At 41.0% G+C, this 16,502-nt stretch overlaps 1 protein-coding gene across 1 annotated transcript in view; it reads left to right on the plus strand.

The window, feature by feature from the left end:
• slco3a1a (solute carrier organic anion transporter family member 3A1a) overlaps positions 1–9,429 on the plus strand; it is a gene marked incomplete at its 5' end in the record, with an annotated part of 35,834 nt that extends 26,405 nt beyond the window's left edge. The window contains 8 exons of the mRNA XM_031562050.1: positions 488–586; positions 1,405–1,671; positions 3,387–3,551; positions 3,926–4,124; positions 4,421–4,592; positions 6,285–6,457; positions 7,079–7,143; positions 7,435–9,429. Of these exons, the coding sequence (XP_031417910.1) occupies positions 488–586; positions 1,405–1,671; positions 3,387–3,551; positions 3,926–4,124; positions 4,421–4,592; positions 6,285–6,457; positions 7,079–7,143; positions 7,435–7,805 (1,511 nt within the window). The remainder of the gene's footprint in view (positions 1–487; positions 587–1,404; positions 1,672–3,386; positions 3,552–3,925; positions 4,125–4,420; positions 4,593–6,284; positions 6,458–7,078; positions 7,144–7,434) is intronic.
• Positions 9,430–16,502: the final 7,073 nt, after the last annotated feature.

Here is a 16,502-nt window from a genome sequence, read left to right on the forward strand (position 1 = left end):
TTCTACTGCAAAGGCTTAAAAACTATGCTTATATCACTATTATTTTTACATCAATGCATCACTCACCTTTACCAGTGGTGTTCAACTCAACATGGTGCTTTAAGTAATGTATATCCCTCTGTCAAATAATGGGTATGCTGAAACAGTGTTCAGCACCCTTTCTCTCTCTCCCTCTCTGTCTTTATCTCTGTCTAACCCCCCCCCCCTCCTGTCATTCATGATCAAAAACAACAACATTCCTGATCCCATTGCAAATGCACCACAGTTTGCTCTCACACTCCCTCTCTGACACATTGACGGCCTTGTTTATCGTTTGCAGATATTTGATATTTTTACTGAGAGTCTGTGAAAATGTTCTGCAGACAACGCTCATATTCTCTCTCTCTCTCTATCTCTCTATCTCTCTCTCTCTCTCGCTCAACCGCAGTCAACCATCCTGTTGATTACCATCGTAATAATGCCTGTTTGTTTCTCTGTCATCTCGCAGGAATCCTGTTTTCCACGTTGGTGTTTGGCCCAGCCTGCGGCTTCATTCTGGGGTCCGTCTGCACAAAGTTCTACGTGGACGCCCTCTTTATCGACACCAGTGAGTTAGCCTATCCCTCACCTGCACATTAATTCATGGCACGCTTAAACATCGCAGCAAGGCACCGCTAATACACCTTTAATTACCATCCAATACCTTGACAGGCTCTTTGTTCTGCACACTGCACTCATGATAATATTGCTTTTTTTATGTTTCACTTATTTATTTAATACTTCCATTATTTATGTGCGATTATCTTTGAAAGGCATTTGGCATAAATCATTTGTCTATGACTTATTGACTCAAGTTCATCCTACTTGAATGGTCCGCACAGCTTAATATTTCATTAACTGTCCACTATATAGGTTTGTCTAAGTGTTCCTAATCCTATAATTAGTAAACTGTAATGAGTGTTTGATTATGTCTCTTCCAATTAATGCACTGGTTCTTTTAATAGTGGCCCCTTATCCATGTATACGTCCTCTGTAAAAGCCAATAAGAGAATAGAGTGGAAAATCAGCTGGATGAGATCCATAAATCTGGTGTTTGTCTCTGACAATTAGGTTGGATAAATGCATGAGGCAGTCCAAGTTGTTTCTCTTCCCTCAGTGTGGAGGAGATGAAGATTCACTTCATGTTCATTTGAAGTCTTATGCAGATTAGCCATTTAGTATGGGAGCTATGGATGTTCTGAGCATGAATAGGGATTCTTTGTTCACTATTAATCTTTTTGTGTCTATCTGTTCTCTCCCTGTCCTTGCACTCTCTCTCTCTCTCTCTCTCTCTCTCTCTCTCTCTCTCTCTCTCTCTCACGCACACACATACACTCTCTGTCTTTTTGTGTGTGTGATTGTGTCCTTGTCTTCTGTCCTCTCCAGGCAAGCTGGACATTACAGCTGATGACCCTCGCTGGATCGGAGCGTGGTGGGGGGGCTTCCTCCTATGTGGTGCCTTACTCTTTTTCTCTTCACTCTTCATGTTCGGCTTCCCCCAGTCCCTTACCACCCACGAGGGGGAGGCCAGGGGGGAGAGCGAGCAGGCCATGCTGCCCCCCAGCCAGGACTACGACGGTCACAAACCCAGCAATGGGGTAGCAGGTCACCCAGACAACAGCAACAGCCCCTCCTGTTGTCAGCAGCTCAGAGGTGTTTCTTCCACTCTTTTCTCTTTGAAAACATGCCCTCTGCTGCACTGTAGTAGCTTAATTAGTCATTTAATTAGGATAATTTACCTCTTGTGTAAGTGCATGTTGTTACGAGATGTACATAAGATTAGTAGTAAGCCACTTGTCCTTACATAAGGAGAACACTGTAGTTAAATAAATTATTAAAATAAAACATTACCTCAGTAGTTTGTGCTTACAGTCAACCAAATTAAAACAGGCCCAAGAAAGCTTTTAGCACAGTCACTGAAACATTAAATAGGTCTCTCAGGTGTACAGCAGGGACATTGGCATTATTGTTTTATATACTATGGGTTTCCTTCTCTGTCTGTCCAGTTACTGGTAACAGTAACTGCTAGCACTCTGAGATGAATATAGAGTGCGCTATAAATTAAATGTATTATTATTATAGTATTTACTGTGTCATAGAAAAGTGTTGCATGTGGCTCCTCTGTGTGGAGTTACTGCGCTAGCTCAGAGATTTAGCCATCCGTCAGTCACCGCTCAGAGTTTACCTGGCCCTTGAAATAGTGCATGTTTGGCGGCCTCCCTCCCAGAAGGCCGCTGGTCTGGCCTGGATGAGATTCGTGTCTAACCCTGGCCCAGAGTTAGCCAGCTGATGATGAATGGTGCCGGGCCGATGCTTTAGCAGCTGTAACAGAGATTCTCCCGATTTATGAATTGACAGTGTTTATTACCGTAGCTAATTCGGATGATCCTTGAGAAGGAGGTTCAGCTGTTCGGAGAACGATGTCGTGTTACATTTGAGATCAGGAGCAACAGGGCAACAAGAGGACATGTGGGAAAAGTAGTTTTCCTTTCTGGGGAAAGCTTGAAGCTTTATCTGCCAAAATAGTCACCACACAATTGCAGGAAACCTTCACCCAGCCCTAAAGAACTTTACCATGGAGAATACGTAATGAGCGCATATGTCTCCATCCTCTGCTTCACGACCACATCTTTACAGGGGGAAAGAGCTTTTACAAGAATGGAAAGCCGTCACAAACTTTAATGTCGGAAAGCCGTGGACATCACTGACTGTCACATGTGGCTCTTTAAAAGTTTAAATTGAGTGGGGTGAATGTGGGAGGCCAATTAGATGTGTTCTACCCATGCGGAACAGGAGAATTCAATTGAACCCAGACATAGTCAGTGGAGGAAGGCACCAGAGTCACAGACTGCAGTTAAAGCAAGTGTGATGATGGTCCACCTGGAATATGAGAGTCAATGTCCATGTTAACGGTTAACAACAGAAAAAACAAACAAACAGAAGATTGGTAATGGAGAGTTTTCTTATTTTAAAGGATCTCCATTCTCTAGGGAGAAAACTAACTTCAACATTCTTTTAAAACCTGAATGACTGAGTGTTGTGCTGCCATTCCGGATATTTATGTATTTGCTGCTGTGATGCTGTCAAATTGTGAACAGATCTGTCAGGAACCAAACTGTGTAACAGTAACAGCTGGGCTGAAGAAAAAAGTGCCAAACAACTTGTGTGTGGTCCCTTTGTATGGGGTCGGCCAGAATGTATACTTCTAGAATCCAGGCAAATTGAGTCATTCTAATGTCTTTACAACCTGTATGAACCTTCATCGACAAAATAAGCATTTAGTACACATTATTATTTTTATATATATATATATATGATCCTCAGTTTTTTAAATATCTCCCTGTCGCTCTCCCTCTCTCTCTCTCCAGTAATCCCTAAGGTGACCAAACACCTTCTGTCCAACCCTGTGTTCACCTGCATCATCTTGGCTGCATGTATGGAGATAGGAGTGGTGGCTGGCTTTGCTGCCTTCCTGGGGAAGTACCTGGAGCAGCAGTTCAACCTCACCACATCCTCAGCCAATCAACTGCTGGGTAGGCCACGAAGACCCATGGCTGGTCAAAACACTCTTTCAAACCCACAGTTTATTGTATTTCATTTATAAGCCTTTCCTTAGCCAAACACCTCTGGATCAGTTTGATGTGGGTTCTGTCATTGATTTAACTTTTGATCACTCTCTGGCCAGCCTCGTTTAGTCAGGTGGGTCCCGCCACTGACTTAGGTTCTGTATAGAGCCTCTTTGTTTAGAGGGGGGTATGGTATTTCCAGAACTGCTAACTCGCTAACTCTTTGGGGATATAGCAGATTTCCATGAAATGTTGTCACAATACACCTGTCATATTATCATGCCACTCAAATATCATGAGTTTGAATGGATGTCTGAAATAAGTGTTTTGCTCCGTCTCAGGTATGACTGCCATTCCATGTGCCTGTTTGGGGATCTTCCTGGGAGGGTTGCTGGTGAAGAAGCTGAATCTGACGGCCCTGGGGGCCATTCGTATGGCCATGCTGGTCAACCTCATCTCCACTGCCTGCTATGTGTCATTCCTCTTCCTGGGCTGTGACACAGTACCTGTCGCCGGGGTGACAGTCCCCTATGGCAACGAGTAAGGGCAGGCAGCATCCTTGTTTGTTTGTTTGTTTTTCTCTGACTTTGTTGGCCAAGCTGACAGTTAATACATTTACACAGTGATGTTACCAGAACGTGCTGACAAGTTATGATGTGTAGGCACATGTGGATTTTGCATTTACCCCTGAACAACACATGCTTTCTTTGTCTGTTTCATTCATTTATATCATTCTCTCTCTCTCTCTCTCTCTCCCTCTGTCTCTCTCTCTCTCTCTCTCTCTCTCTCTCTCTCTCTCTCTCTCTCTCTCCCTCCCTCCCTCCCTCTGTCTCTAGGACCTTGACCCCGGGTCAGAAGCCCCAGCCTGCCTGCCTCAATAACTGTAACTGCTTCACCTCGTCCATCAGTCCCGTGTGCGGCTCCAACGGCATCACGTACCTATCGTCCTGTTTCGCCGGCTGCACCAAAGCCTCACCAAGCAAAGGGCTTCCTTCCTCTGTGTCTCAGGTCATTACCCTGCCCTCCTCCATACTCCCTCTCTTCATCTCTCTCTCTCTCTTTGCACAACTGGGATGGATAGAGATGGAGGTTTGTCTACGGTGGTGCATATGCTTGGGTCATTACAATGAGGCTCCACCATAAACTATGAATCACGGGAAGAGGACACAGTGTTCTGTCTAACGAGGTTTTAATGGCATGGTGCAATATGGTGTCCTCAGTGAATTCACATGCACACACACACACACACATGCACATGCACATACAGTACACACTATTGCACAAATTCAAACATACAGCACGAATACACACTGCATGCACACACGTACGGTACTACACTACACGTTCACACACTAAAAGGATCTAATAATCTTTCAATCTATTTCATCTCAGCCAGTAACCACACTCAGTGGCTCTAAACTATCTTATTATCTTCTGTAAATATATATACCCTACCATTAATATCAGCTTGGACTTCTCCTTGGGCGGATGCCAGGTGTTTGTTCATTAAGGACAGATGCTTGCTGTAGTAGCGAGTCTCATCACCTTCATATCACAGTCAGCAAAGCATCAGGTGTGCCTGATCAGCCTGATATTCTAGGGAGGCAGACAAGTGACCTTTTCACAGATGAAATCACAGGGTCTTTTATCAGCTCCCGAAGGCAGACATGTGTGTGATTCTTTTCCATAGCAGATGCACAAGCCCTACCACAATTCCCCCAGTTGTATATTTATATATATATATATATATATGTATGGGTGTGTGAAAATTCACCCTAGTTACTTCAGGACTCCGGAGCTGCATATAAGTATATTTATTAGACAAACAACAATTGCAATCGGGCTCACTCCCAGCACAAGGCTGAAAGTGAAGCAATATTAAACACATCGCGCAAGGTTTATATAGACAGAAGTTTCGTTTTCAGCAGGGATAACCACATGGTGGATCTCTGACGTCCGAGGCTCCTTATATGGCAAGGATGGCAGGTTTGCACAAGGTCGGAAGAAGCTTATCACCTCTGGTCTAAACATGCTCTTGTACAAATGCAGACTAAGTGGCACCTAATATTCTAAGTTACACACATGCAGAAACACAGAAAAGCCATGTTCCTGCTTACATAAGTACATGATTCATATAAGGTAATTAATAACACAAGGCACTTGATTATTATATTCTTAAGTCATTAACAGTGTTTGGAAATTATCTCCATCAGTGTGTGTACAGAGAGAGAGAGGAATTACATATTTTTTTTTATTATTATTATTTAGTTTTTGCCGTGTCTTTGTTTGCTTTGTTTTGTTGTTGTTGTTGTCGTTTTTGTTTTGGTTGAAGCTGTTTAATCTTGATGCTAGCCGCAGATGGAGTGGAGGCTTTCTCCTAATGCTCCTCTTCATGGAACATATGTGCATGGTGCTCGTGGTGCATGTGATTATGAAAGGGTTTCATTGTAATTCAACAAGCATGTGCAATGCCGCCAAACCATTGTCCAGAAAGGCGTCTCTGCTTTAGGATGAATTCTTAATATATGTTCAAAACTGCATTATGGATTCTATATACAGTATGTGTTTCAACACCCAGTGGCTTAATCAGAACATTATGGTATGAATCTCATACCTACATACAGACCAACAACACTAAGGGCATCCTTTATTATTTGCATTAGAGTGTACCTGACTTTATGTCTTACTGGAATTTTCTAGAACCTGTCGGGGTGCAGGTGTATCTCCAGCGACCCTGAATTAGCCACGGCGGTCCCAGGCAAATGCCCCAGTCCTGGCTGCAAGGAGGCCTTCCTCACCTTCCTGTGTGTGATCTGTGCGTGCAGCATGATCGGTGCTATGGCCCAGACTCCCTCTGTCATCATCCTCATCAGGTAGCCCACACAGCCTCACATGTTCAGAGAAAATGCATAGTCCTTACAGTCAAACCATTTATATACATTTGTAAATGATGTGTAAACCTTGATAGAAACCCTTAACTAATGACATGACTTCTTCTAATGACATTGTTTTATATGGTCGTCTTTGGTGCTTTGGTTAGTTGGAGCACAGTCTGAAATTTTTTTACAGTGAAGAGTTTTCCCAGCTGTCAGTGTAGCAAGATGTGAAGCACTGTTCTTTGCTTGAATTGTTCCCTATGCTTTTGTCTGCCCCATGTCCTCTGCAGATTCCCCTCTCCCCTTCTCTCTCTCTCTCTCTCTCTCTCTCCCTCTTTATTCTAAGTACTGTAGTTTCCAGTCACAGAGAACAAGCATGTCGAGTTTAAGCATAGACTTCAACTTTGATAGTGTTGTCAGTGACATTGTATAGGTCTACTTGTATACTTCTATATTTCTTTGCTTCTGTAACCCCCCCCCCCCTTCTCTCTCTCTCAGTCTCACTCACATTTGCAAATACAGTCTCCATTTATCTGTAACTGTACTGAAAATATAACCGGCTGTGGCTTGTTGAGAAGGCCATTTGTTCTAATCTCCCCCTCTCTGCCCGTATTCTAGGACGGTGAGCCAAGATCTGAAGTCATATGCCCTTGGAGTTTTATTTCTGTTGCTGCGACTGCTGGGTGAGTTGACCTTTTACTTCTTGTTGAGATAATACTGGTGCACTTAGCAAGATATCAACCATCATATTTGGATCATTCTTATTAAGAATTCCTCTTGTAAAGGGGGAATCGAAACCTTATCTAGAATTCAGCTTGGAGAAAGGGCAATTAAATCAGCACATTTTGCAGCGAAACACCATTAAAAATTAATGACCTGGAGTTGGGCATCCAACTACACACTCCTACAGACTCCTACGCCTTGCCCTAGGGGTGTACAACAGATAGAGTTTGATCCTCATGTGTTTGTTGCAGGTTTTATCCCCCCCCCTCTGATCTTCGGTGCTGGGATCGATTCAACATGCCTTTTCTGGAGCACTGAGTGCGAAGCCCGTGGTGCCTGCCTACTGTACGATAACGTGGCCTACAGACGCCTGTACGTGGGCATGGCCATCGTCCTCAAGGTGATCGCCTTCCTCTGTTACACCACCACGTGGCAGTGCTTGCGCAACAACGACAAGAAGTACATCAAGAGCCTCGAGGGCTACCCAAGCCCCACCGACATGTTCAACAACTCCAATGTCAACATGGACAACCTGGGCAAGGAGGGCCCAGGAAATAGGACAAAGTTTATATACAACCTTGAGGACCACGAGTATTGCGAGAACATGGAGTCCGTTTTATAGTTGGGGTGGGGCAGGGGGGTGGGGGGGCTAACCCGGACACGAGCTACATCGCTAATTCTCTTGAAGGATCATCTTGATGTCTTTATTCTTTTTTTTTTTTTTTTTTAAGGATAGCTGTCTTGGTTTTTGTTCTTTTCTTTTTTTTCATTGAAAAATATTAACTATTAAAATACTGGTTCAGGACCCCGCAAGAGAAGACTGTTACTGCACTTTTTTTGCTATGAATCCATGATATCATTCAATAGGGTCCATATTGTTCTGTCGGGGTGATATCAGCGAGAGTGTTGTCCAGTTCCAGTGAATTCTGTCGTGATTATTTGTGGTAGACACCTTCTGTACTGCGTGGCTTTGTCCTCGGCTCATAGCTAGCTGATTGGTCACAAGCCATTTTTTCTTCTCCGTTTTGACTATGATAGTCAATACTAGAAGAACAGGTTGTCTGCTTAAAGGTTACAACAAAAGTGTCAAATTACAGATACTGTCTTACTTTTTTTTCAGTGTCACTTTCTTTCTTAAAAATGCTAGGTTGGTCCTCTGGGCACAGAACAGAGGAGTTGTTTCCTGTGTCTTAGTCATGTTGTGTGTTACTGGTTGGCAAATACATTATATCACTACACAGAATGCCAGTTTGAGGCCAAGACACAGTGATTTTCTGTTCTTCTTTCTCCTTTTTTTTAGGAATGATTATGTTATTTACGTCCTACAATTCATTTCTGTCTCCATCATTGCGTTGTTCTAAACAGATACCTGTATCTGCTGACATTCTTTTGAGCATTTTGTAAAAGAGTTATTAAGGATCTCTATTTTGGCTTTTGCCTGCATTTTCCTTATGCTCACATATTTTACATAGTTTGTTGAAACCTTAGTATGTCTTAATTGTGATGGGTTGTCCAGGAGAAGAAATTATTAATATATTGCCGCTTTTGGCAAAATGAGTGGGAAGACATATTGTATTGTAAAAGCAAAAAAAACAATATTATTAATTTATGGCTATTGAGATTAACATCTGTTTATTAGAGGATATTTTGGCAGTGACACTTGTGGTCAAGAGAATAATTGGAGTAGAAGTATGTATATATTTTTTTATCCTTCAGAGAAGAACGGTCGGAGTATATTGTATTTCCAGCAGATAATGTGTCCAGCAGAATAGAAATGTATTTGAGTATAATTTGAATGAAATGAAACATGTCATTTTAATGACGTCACAGTTCTATGTATACATACAATATGTTTAGCCCTTTTCAGGTAAAAGGAAATTATGACAATTTTGAAACATAAATTACATACACTCTCTGTGACATAGTGAGAAAGGATCTTTTCTCGTAAAATTTTGCAAGTACAGTTGAGATACAGATATAGGTCAGTCTGCAGCAGCAGTATTAAAGGTACACAACTGTCTTTGGGATATAAAATTAGTAACCATGCAGTCTCTATATTCATGAACACAATGGTTGTTTTGAATACATCTTTAAGGCTTGATAGCGCACTCATTTTGTTTTACAAACTAAAAGTTTCTCTGCAGTAAAATGGTAGACAGTATCCTTTTTCTTATACTTTTTTGTATGGCAAATATCTTTTTATTTTATTCTGCAAATAAATTATTTTTCAGAAAATTATACCTCAAGATTGACATTGCGTAGTATCATGCTTTATGTGTGTATGTGCACCTGTGAGGGCTCGCGCTTGTGTATTTGTGGGTGCGTATATGTGTGTGTGTGTGTGTGTGTGTGTGTGTGTGTGTGTGTGTGTGTGTGCGCATAAATTAATCTGTCTGTGTGTGTGTGATGGAGAGGGTATGAAGTACTCTGAGACCCTGTCTCCCCTTGACATGAAACCATTGACCATTTCCAGTGGAACCTCAAAAATGTCAGGGCCATTGTTTATTGCAGATGAAAATACCATATGACTTTTCCTTGCAGTGCATCACCACTGTGATCAGTTATTATATGTGGATAGCGCCGTTATCTTGTGCACACAAGATGTTATGCTGTCTGATTTTTATCTTGTGTGCACAAGTTATTACCACATAATCACAAGGAAAGAAAGGAATTACCTTTAGGGTGCACCTCGTGAGAGCAAGTTCTAACTGTGTGTTATATTGTTGAATTAACATACAGTATGTTGTATTGCATTGAGCACTTCAGTTAATTATCTTGTGTGCACTTTATATTAGGTGTTGCACACAGGACTATTATTGTATGCACTAGAAAACAAATTACATGGAGATTGGGTGGCTGTGTATTAAAACTTTGGTTGCTTTAATTAGTAACTGTTCATCTCCTGACTTTGCCTGTAGGAGAGTTGACTTTGCCCCGTCCCTAGAGTCTACTGTGGGTCTGTGTAGAGACCTGTTTGAAGTGTCAATCTCATTTGTATTTTTATGGCACACACTTTTGTATCAAAATTATATTCAGATGGATATAAAGGCATGTATAAGCCACCGTACCATTGAAAGAATTCAATAATGTAAGGACTTTTCCCTTAACTGGACATGTGGGAATGGTTTCTTCCACATCTGACACAACTGAAGATTACCTTGGAAATCACTGTTGCCCAGTAATGACACAGGGGACGGTGTTTCATCTATGCCGCAAACATGAACGCATGACTGGAGAGGACATCCATTTATGAAACGCAGGAAACGAGACAGAGATGGGCACTGTGCCGGAATAGGGCTCAGATCACTTTGAGATAAGATTCTAGACGTTGCCCTTTGCAGGAAAGATCATTTTTTTAAAGAATTTAGAGAATTCTTGAACACACAGCAGTTGAACTGATTCTATTAAAACCCAGAATGCTTCTTTCTTGTCTTGATTCCTCACCCTTCCAAAGCACGGCAAGGAATTGTCAAGACATTTGTCATTCAAGACATGTGTCTGTCTCTGATTGAACGAATCAAAGTATGCCTCAGACGGGAGAGTCTAATCCTTTTCTGTGTTTAATCCAAAAAAATTTTTTTTACATTTTTAAGTGACCCACAAGGAGATGGTTCTCCTCATTCTTTAATGACACATTATTCAGCAATCATCCATGATGAATGAGCTTGTATGGGAAGGTACATTCATCTTCAGGTCCATGTTAGGAGAGTATCTTACAATTCATGTTAAGGTATCTGTTTCATCATTAATCTAATGCCTTTTAATGACCAATTATAATGCCTTTTCTTACCACCTTAAGTATCGGTCTGAGATTGCCATTACATTTCAGTGCTTAAAACAGTGCATGTGATTGGAAATGTCCACAGGAGTGATTAATATGAGCAGTTGATATGTCAAACAGAAGTGAGGCCCTTTACAGTGCTAGCGTGACAACCACCTCACACATTAATCCAGAATAGTTATAAGTAGATTAGGTTCTTTGTTGATTTCAGTGACAGATAAACTGAGCTTGTTGGCCCTTTTTAGAGGAGAGACCATAGGCCTTGGGTTTAAAAGGGAGGCCTATTGGTGCTTCAGGTGAGAGAAGCACAGGTTTAAATGGGAAGCCTATGGGTGATTCAGGTGATTGAAGCACAGGTTTAAAGGAGAAGTCTATAGGTGCTTCAAGTGAGAGAAGCACAGGTTTAAAGGGGAGGTCTATGGGTGATTCAGGTGGGAGAAGCACAGGTTTAAAGGAGAAGTATATAGGTGCTTCAAGTGAGAGAAGCACAGGTTTAAAGGGGAGGTCTATGGGTGATTCAGGTGGGAGAAGCACAGGTTTCAAGGAGAAGTATATAGGTGCTTCAGGTGATTGAAGCACAGGTTTACAGGAGAAGTCTATAGGTGCTTCAGGTGTGAGAAGCACAGGTTTAAAGGAGAACCAGCAGATGCAGCCAAAACAATGGAGGCTTATTCTGACAAGTTCTGACAATTTTAGTTTTTTCAGGAAAAAACAGGATGTTGAATCTACCAGGGAAGCAGGTGCTCATTTATTTACAATAGCTGTTCTCTCTCCTCCCCAACTTCCTCCTTCCTCTCCTATCCTTTCTCTCCCTCACTGATTCACTTTCTTGTAGAGAGTGCACAGCCACCCTGAGCCAGCAGACATCTCAGCACCAAATGTCTCCCGTAGAAAGTCTGCACACAATGTACAATGTACTGTGCATGATACTGAATATCTTGAGGAATCTCAATGGCATAGCAAACAAACAAAACAAATAAAAAAGTGAAAAATTGAGGACCAAGATAGAAGCAGTGTTATTTGTGTACCACAAATGTGAACAGTTTTCTCTCCAGACCTTTTGTTCTCATTGCCAGCCATATATCAATGCAGCAATGTGCTGGGCATGTGAATCTTGAGTACAAAATCTTGTGTCTGAAATTAAAGCCAGCAGCCCTTCGCCATCTATTTACATCTGAAATATCACAAAGTATCTGTCAACAACACAAAGAGGCTATTTTCCCACCCCACCACAGACAAAGAATGCCTTACCCTTCTGCAACAGCAATTTCAAACATGATTAAAATCAATGACAAATGATTACCATGGGCGGAGCAGCAGGCTGGGTTTCTGAAAGTAACAACTTAGCAGCGTAATGTGCATCTGTGTCCTACTGGACTCAGACAACTCGACAGTCTGTCGTCTATAGTTTCTCTTGTGTTGTGTGTGTTGAGGAGATAAGGGTAGGGAGATGGTTTGAATTAGGAGAGAATCTCTTGCGATCTAGAATGCTCCAGATGTTTGTTGTGTTTACATGGTATACGTAAGTCTAAGACATTTAATGACATTTTGATAATGATTTGTAGTAAATAACATCAAGGTAGAGTTCACTTCAGTATTTACAGTAATATTACTCTATGTTGAAGTTTGTGGTTTGATCTAACTAATTAAATGAGATTCTGGATGGAAAATGTGTTTCAGTAATTCACATAAATATATACTTTAGAATGTAATGTTGTTTATAGTTTATTCATATAATAGCTTGTTTATGTTTAATGTATTATCAAATGTTAATGAAGGGAGCCCTCTTGTAAAGCCTTAATATGCTATTTTAATGCAGACATAGCACTGTTGCAAGGTTTAGAGCACTAACTATATGAGAGTCAGACAAGCTTTTTATGGACACTCTGTGAGCCTGCCCTTCATAACCCTTCAGTTAATGATTATGATAATGTATTCACTAAACGCATCCAAGTCATTAACGCCTTTTGTGCTGCTCAGGCCGTTCAGCTGTAACGTCATTCAGCATTACCTGTACCGCTATTGTGTGATGTCAAGACTAAGACTCTATCAATTCAGCAGCCATGTCTTACACTGTCTGTCCACCATGATAATGACTGAAAGTGCCAAGCCTTCTGTCAGTCTAGTATGATGGAAGGATCCCATGAGAGAATAACCACTTGCTCTCTAAATGCCCTTGAGGGACCGTATACTTAATTCGTCATTTGACATGTGCAGTGTGTGTCATAATGTGCATAAGTGATGTATGATCACGGCCATAATCAAGTCCATCACAGCTCATATTCCAGTGTCTTACGTCATGTAAGTCATTCAAATGACTGCAAAGAAATATACATGACCACCATAGAAATGTGAATCAAACTGGTGGTAATTGTTTACCTAAGACACAATGCAGGGAAAAGACAACTCACAACCTACACAATGTAATATTGAGAAGAATTTAGATGTTGGTGTGTGCATATGTGCATACTTGTGCGTCTGTGTGTGTGCATATGTGCATACTTGTGTGTCTGTGTGTGTGCATATGTGCATACTTGTGTGTCTGTGTGTGTGTGCATATGCGCATACGTGTGTGTCTGTGTGTGTGCATATGTGCATACTTGTGTGTCTGTGTGTGTGCATATGTGCATACTTGTGTGATTGTGTGTGTGCATATGCGCATACTTGTGTGTCTGTGTGTGTGCATATGTGCATACTTGTGTGTCTGTGTGTGTGCATATGCGCACACTTGTGTGTATATATGTGTGTGCATATGCGCATACGTGTGTGTATATGTGTGCATGCTTTTCAGTTGCATCTGTTTTCCTTTGTGTCCCATGGTGATTGCTCTGCCATGAGGCTATTCTATAATGCTGAACATAATTAATTTGAGGATTAATTGTGGAGCCTAATCACTTCTGGGAATAGTGACACTGGCCTTAGGACTACTATAGCTTATTTTTATCCAAACAAACCAATGCGGCTGTGGATTTCCATGTCTGGTCCATTGAGACACATTGCCAGATCCTTCATCGTTTAAAACAACCCAGCCAGCGTCTTACATGGAGGCACCTGTTTGTTTAAGGATTCTCTGTATTCTCAGAAACATCAACCCAATTATCAAACACATTTTCCTTACTGAATATTCAGTGATTTTTTTTCACTGCATAAGCAATGTCATTTTCTTTCATCCATTTTAATCAGATTGCTAAAGGTCACATTAATTCTGCTTTATAAAACATTGCATAACAATGGTGCTTTTATGACTGCTTGCCTTGTAATGAGTACCTTTGATTTGCATCCAGAAAAGGTTCAGAATGTGTTACTTTAGTTTGGTGCAGAACAAATGTGGTTATAATCCTGTGTCATACACACCTCTGTAATGCACACAGATATTGCTGCAAAAGTGTATTTCAAGATCTCTAAGATAAGACCTCTCATCCATGTGTTTTGTCTTCAAAGAGCTACTGTCAGGCATCTTTGAGACCTGATGGGAAATACATGTCCTCTGCTGAATCCTTGGCAGCATCTCTGCAGAAGACATGTCAACAAAAGACAGAATTAAACATGGCAATACCACTAGTAACTGTATCAGTGGCACTTCAATTAGAGAGGCAGATTTCTACCAGATGCATGCCTGGGATGCTAATCAGATAAACACAATTAGCATTCCACTAAGAAAGACACCCTACGGATGCAGATCAAATGTCATTTCTACAAACTCGACGAGGGAGCTTGAAGCCAAATCAGTCTTGGCTTTACTCTATCTTCATTTTCTTTGTTCATCTAATAAATGTTTCTGTCAGCCTGATGCACAATTCAGATCAAAACTCATTGGGTTTAACTGCTGTCAAACAGACAGAGAAGAACACTGACAAGGTCGCATAGTGGTTGTGTAGTGATTGTCAAGGTCATTTGTGTAAGGTTTCTCAGTCTTCTGATATTGTTTCTTATCTGAAAAACATGTTAGATAGTAGTGGCAGTGCAGTATTTTGCATTGTATTAGTTGTAGTAGTAGTCTTTCAGTCTGTTTGCTCCTAAGCATACAAATAAATGAATATCAGATCAGCCCAACTTTTTGGTGGATTGTGCCTGGTTTGTAAAGAGATGGATGGATGAAAGATAATAACTGTCTGTTTCGTTTCACTTATACTGATCTCAGAAAAATACTTTTTTAATTTGCTGGGCATAATTAAATTGCTTTTGAGGATTGTATGGTTGAGTTGACATGCAAATTCAAGCAATTAGACTCATGACTGAATGCACCAGAGCTTCTCATTACATTTCTGGTGAAATTGGTGCAAACGTGGAGATTTTGACCCTGCATTCTGTAGCCTGCTCTCAGACTCTCTAAACAGCACTATACTGTCACATTGCAGAGTCTCTGATACCCCTCTCAGATGTGTGATGCATGGGGGGGTGTTTGTCCAGGATAGTACAGACAAGCATACAAAGAGGGTGATGTGCTTGCTTTAGTATCACATGAAACCAGTTGGCTTCTGGGACCAGCCTTCCTCTTGCTGCTTCCTTTAAAGATGAATATTCAAACACGTTTCTTAGCCAAATGTATAAACCTATGAAACACACTTGACATTAACAAAGAGGCGGGAGAGTGTCATGGGACATGAAATATATTTGAATCGAAAACAGAATATGTAGATTTTCCTTATCAGATTTGGTACAAGCCGTGATGGAGTCTGAAGATCATGAAGTTTAGGGGCAGTTTGCACCAGTGTGATTGCTCACCTCTTGTATATAGTGAGTCTATCAGCAGTGTTACTGCTATGATTGTATGCAAAACACCAACACTGACTAAAGTGACACAGAGAAAATCATTGAAATCAGCATACAAGCACCACAGAATATACAGTATGTGCAGTATATGTATTCTCAAGGAGTATTTCCTCTTTCTCCTTTTAGATATCACCTGCTATGTTCTGCTTTAAAATACTACACTTGATACGAGGTACTTTCTTTTGGAGAGATGATTGTCTAGCAAGTCAACATTCTAACAGGGAAATATCACACAAAGGCATTACTTGGTAAGATGTTAATGCCTGCCGGTGAATGACAACAATGTAAATGTTGCCGACATAAAACAACGCAAAATGGCGCTGTGATTCCAGATTTTAGGATTAAACACTGCTTATAAAGATGTGCTTTAATACGAGATTATTTTATATCCTTACAGAAGTAAGATACACTTGATTTTTATGCATTGAAAACACTTATCTAGGTCACATTTCTTCACTTATTCAAATTGTTGTATGTGTGAGCTAAATGTGTTTTGTTCGTTGCACACATCAAGAAAAGCTCTGTCTCCTCTTACATTGACATTAATCCACAATCCCCAAGGAAACCAAAAGCCTGTTCTTCCAGCAGACCATAGCCCAGAAGGCTACCGCAGTGCCTATAGCATCTCTGTGGTGCACAGAATCCCCAAACAGTAAGAGAAGAGATATAGAGGATTTAAAGGTGGAATGTATTTTTGTTTCAAGCAAAGAGCATCTTCCTCTGTTACACATTGCAGTATTACATCAACATCAAACTCTATCTATG

Source organism: Clupea harengus, chromosome 3 (genome assembly GCF_900700415.2).
Source record: "Clupea harengus chromosome 3, Ch_v2.0.2, whole genome shotgun sequence".
NCBI classification, from domain to species: domain Eukaryota; kingdom Metazoa; phylum Chordata; class Actinopteri; order Clupeiformes; family Clupeidae; genus Clupea; species Clupea harengus.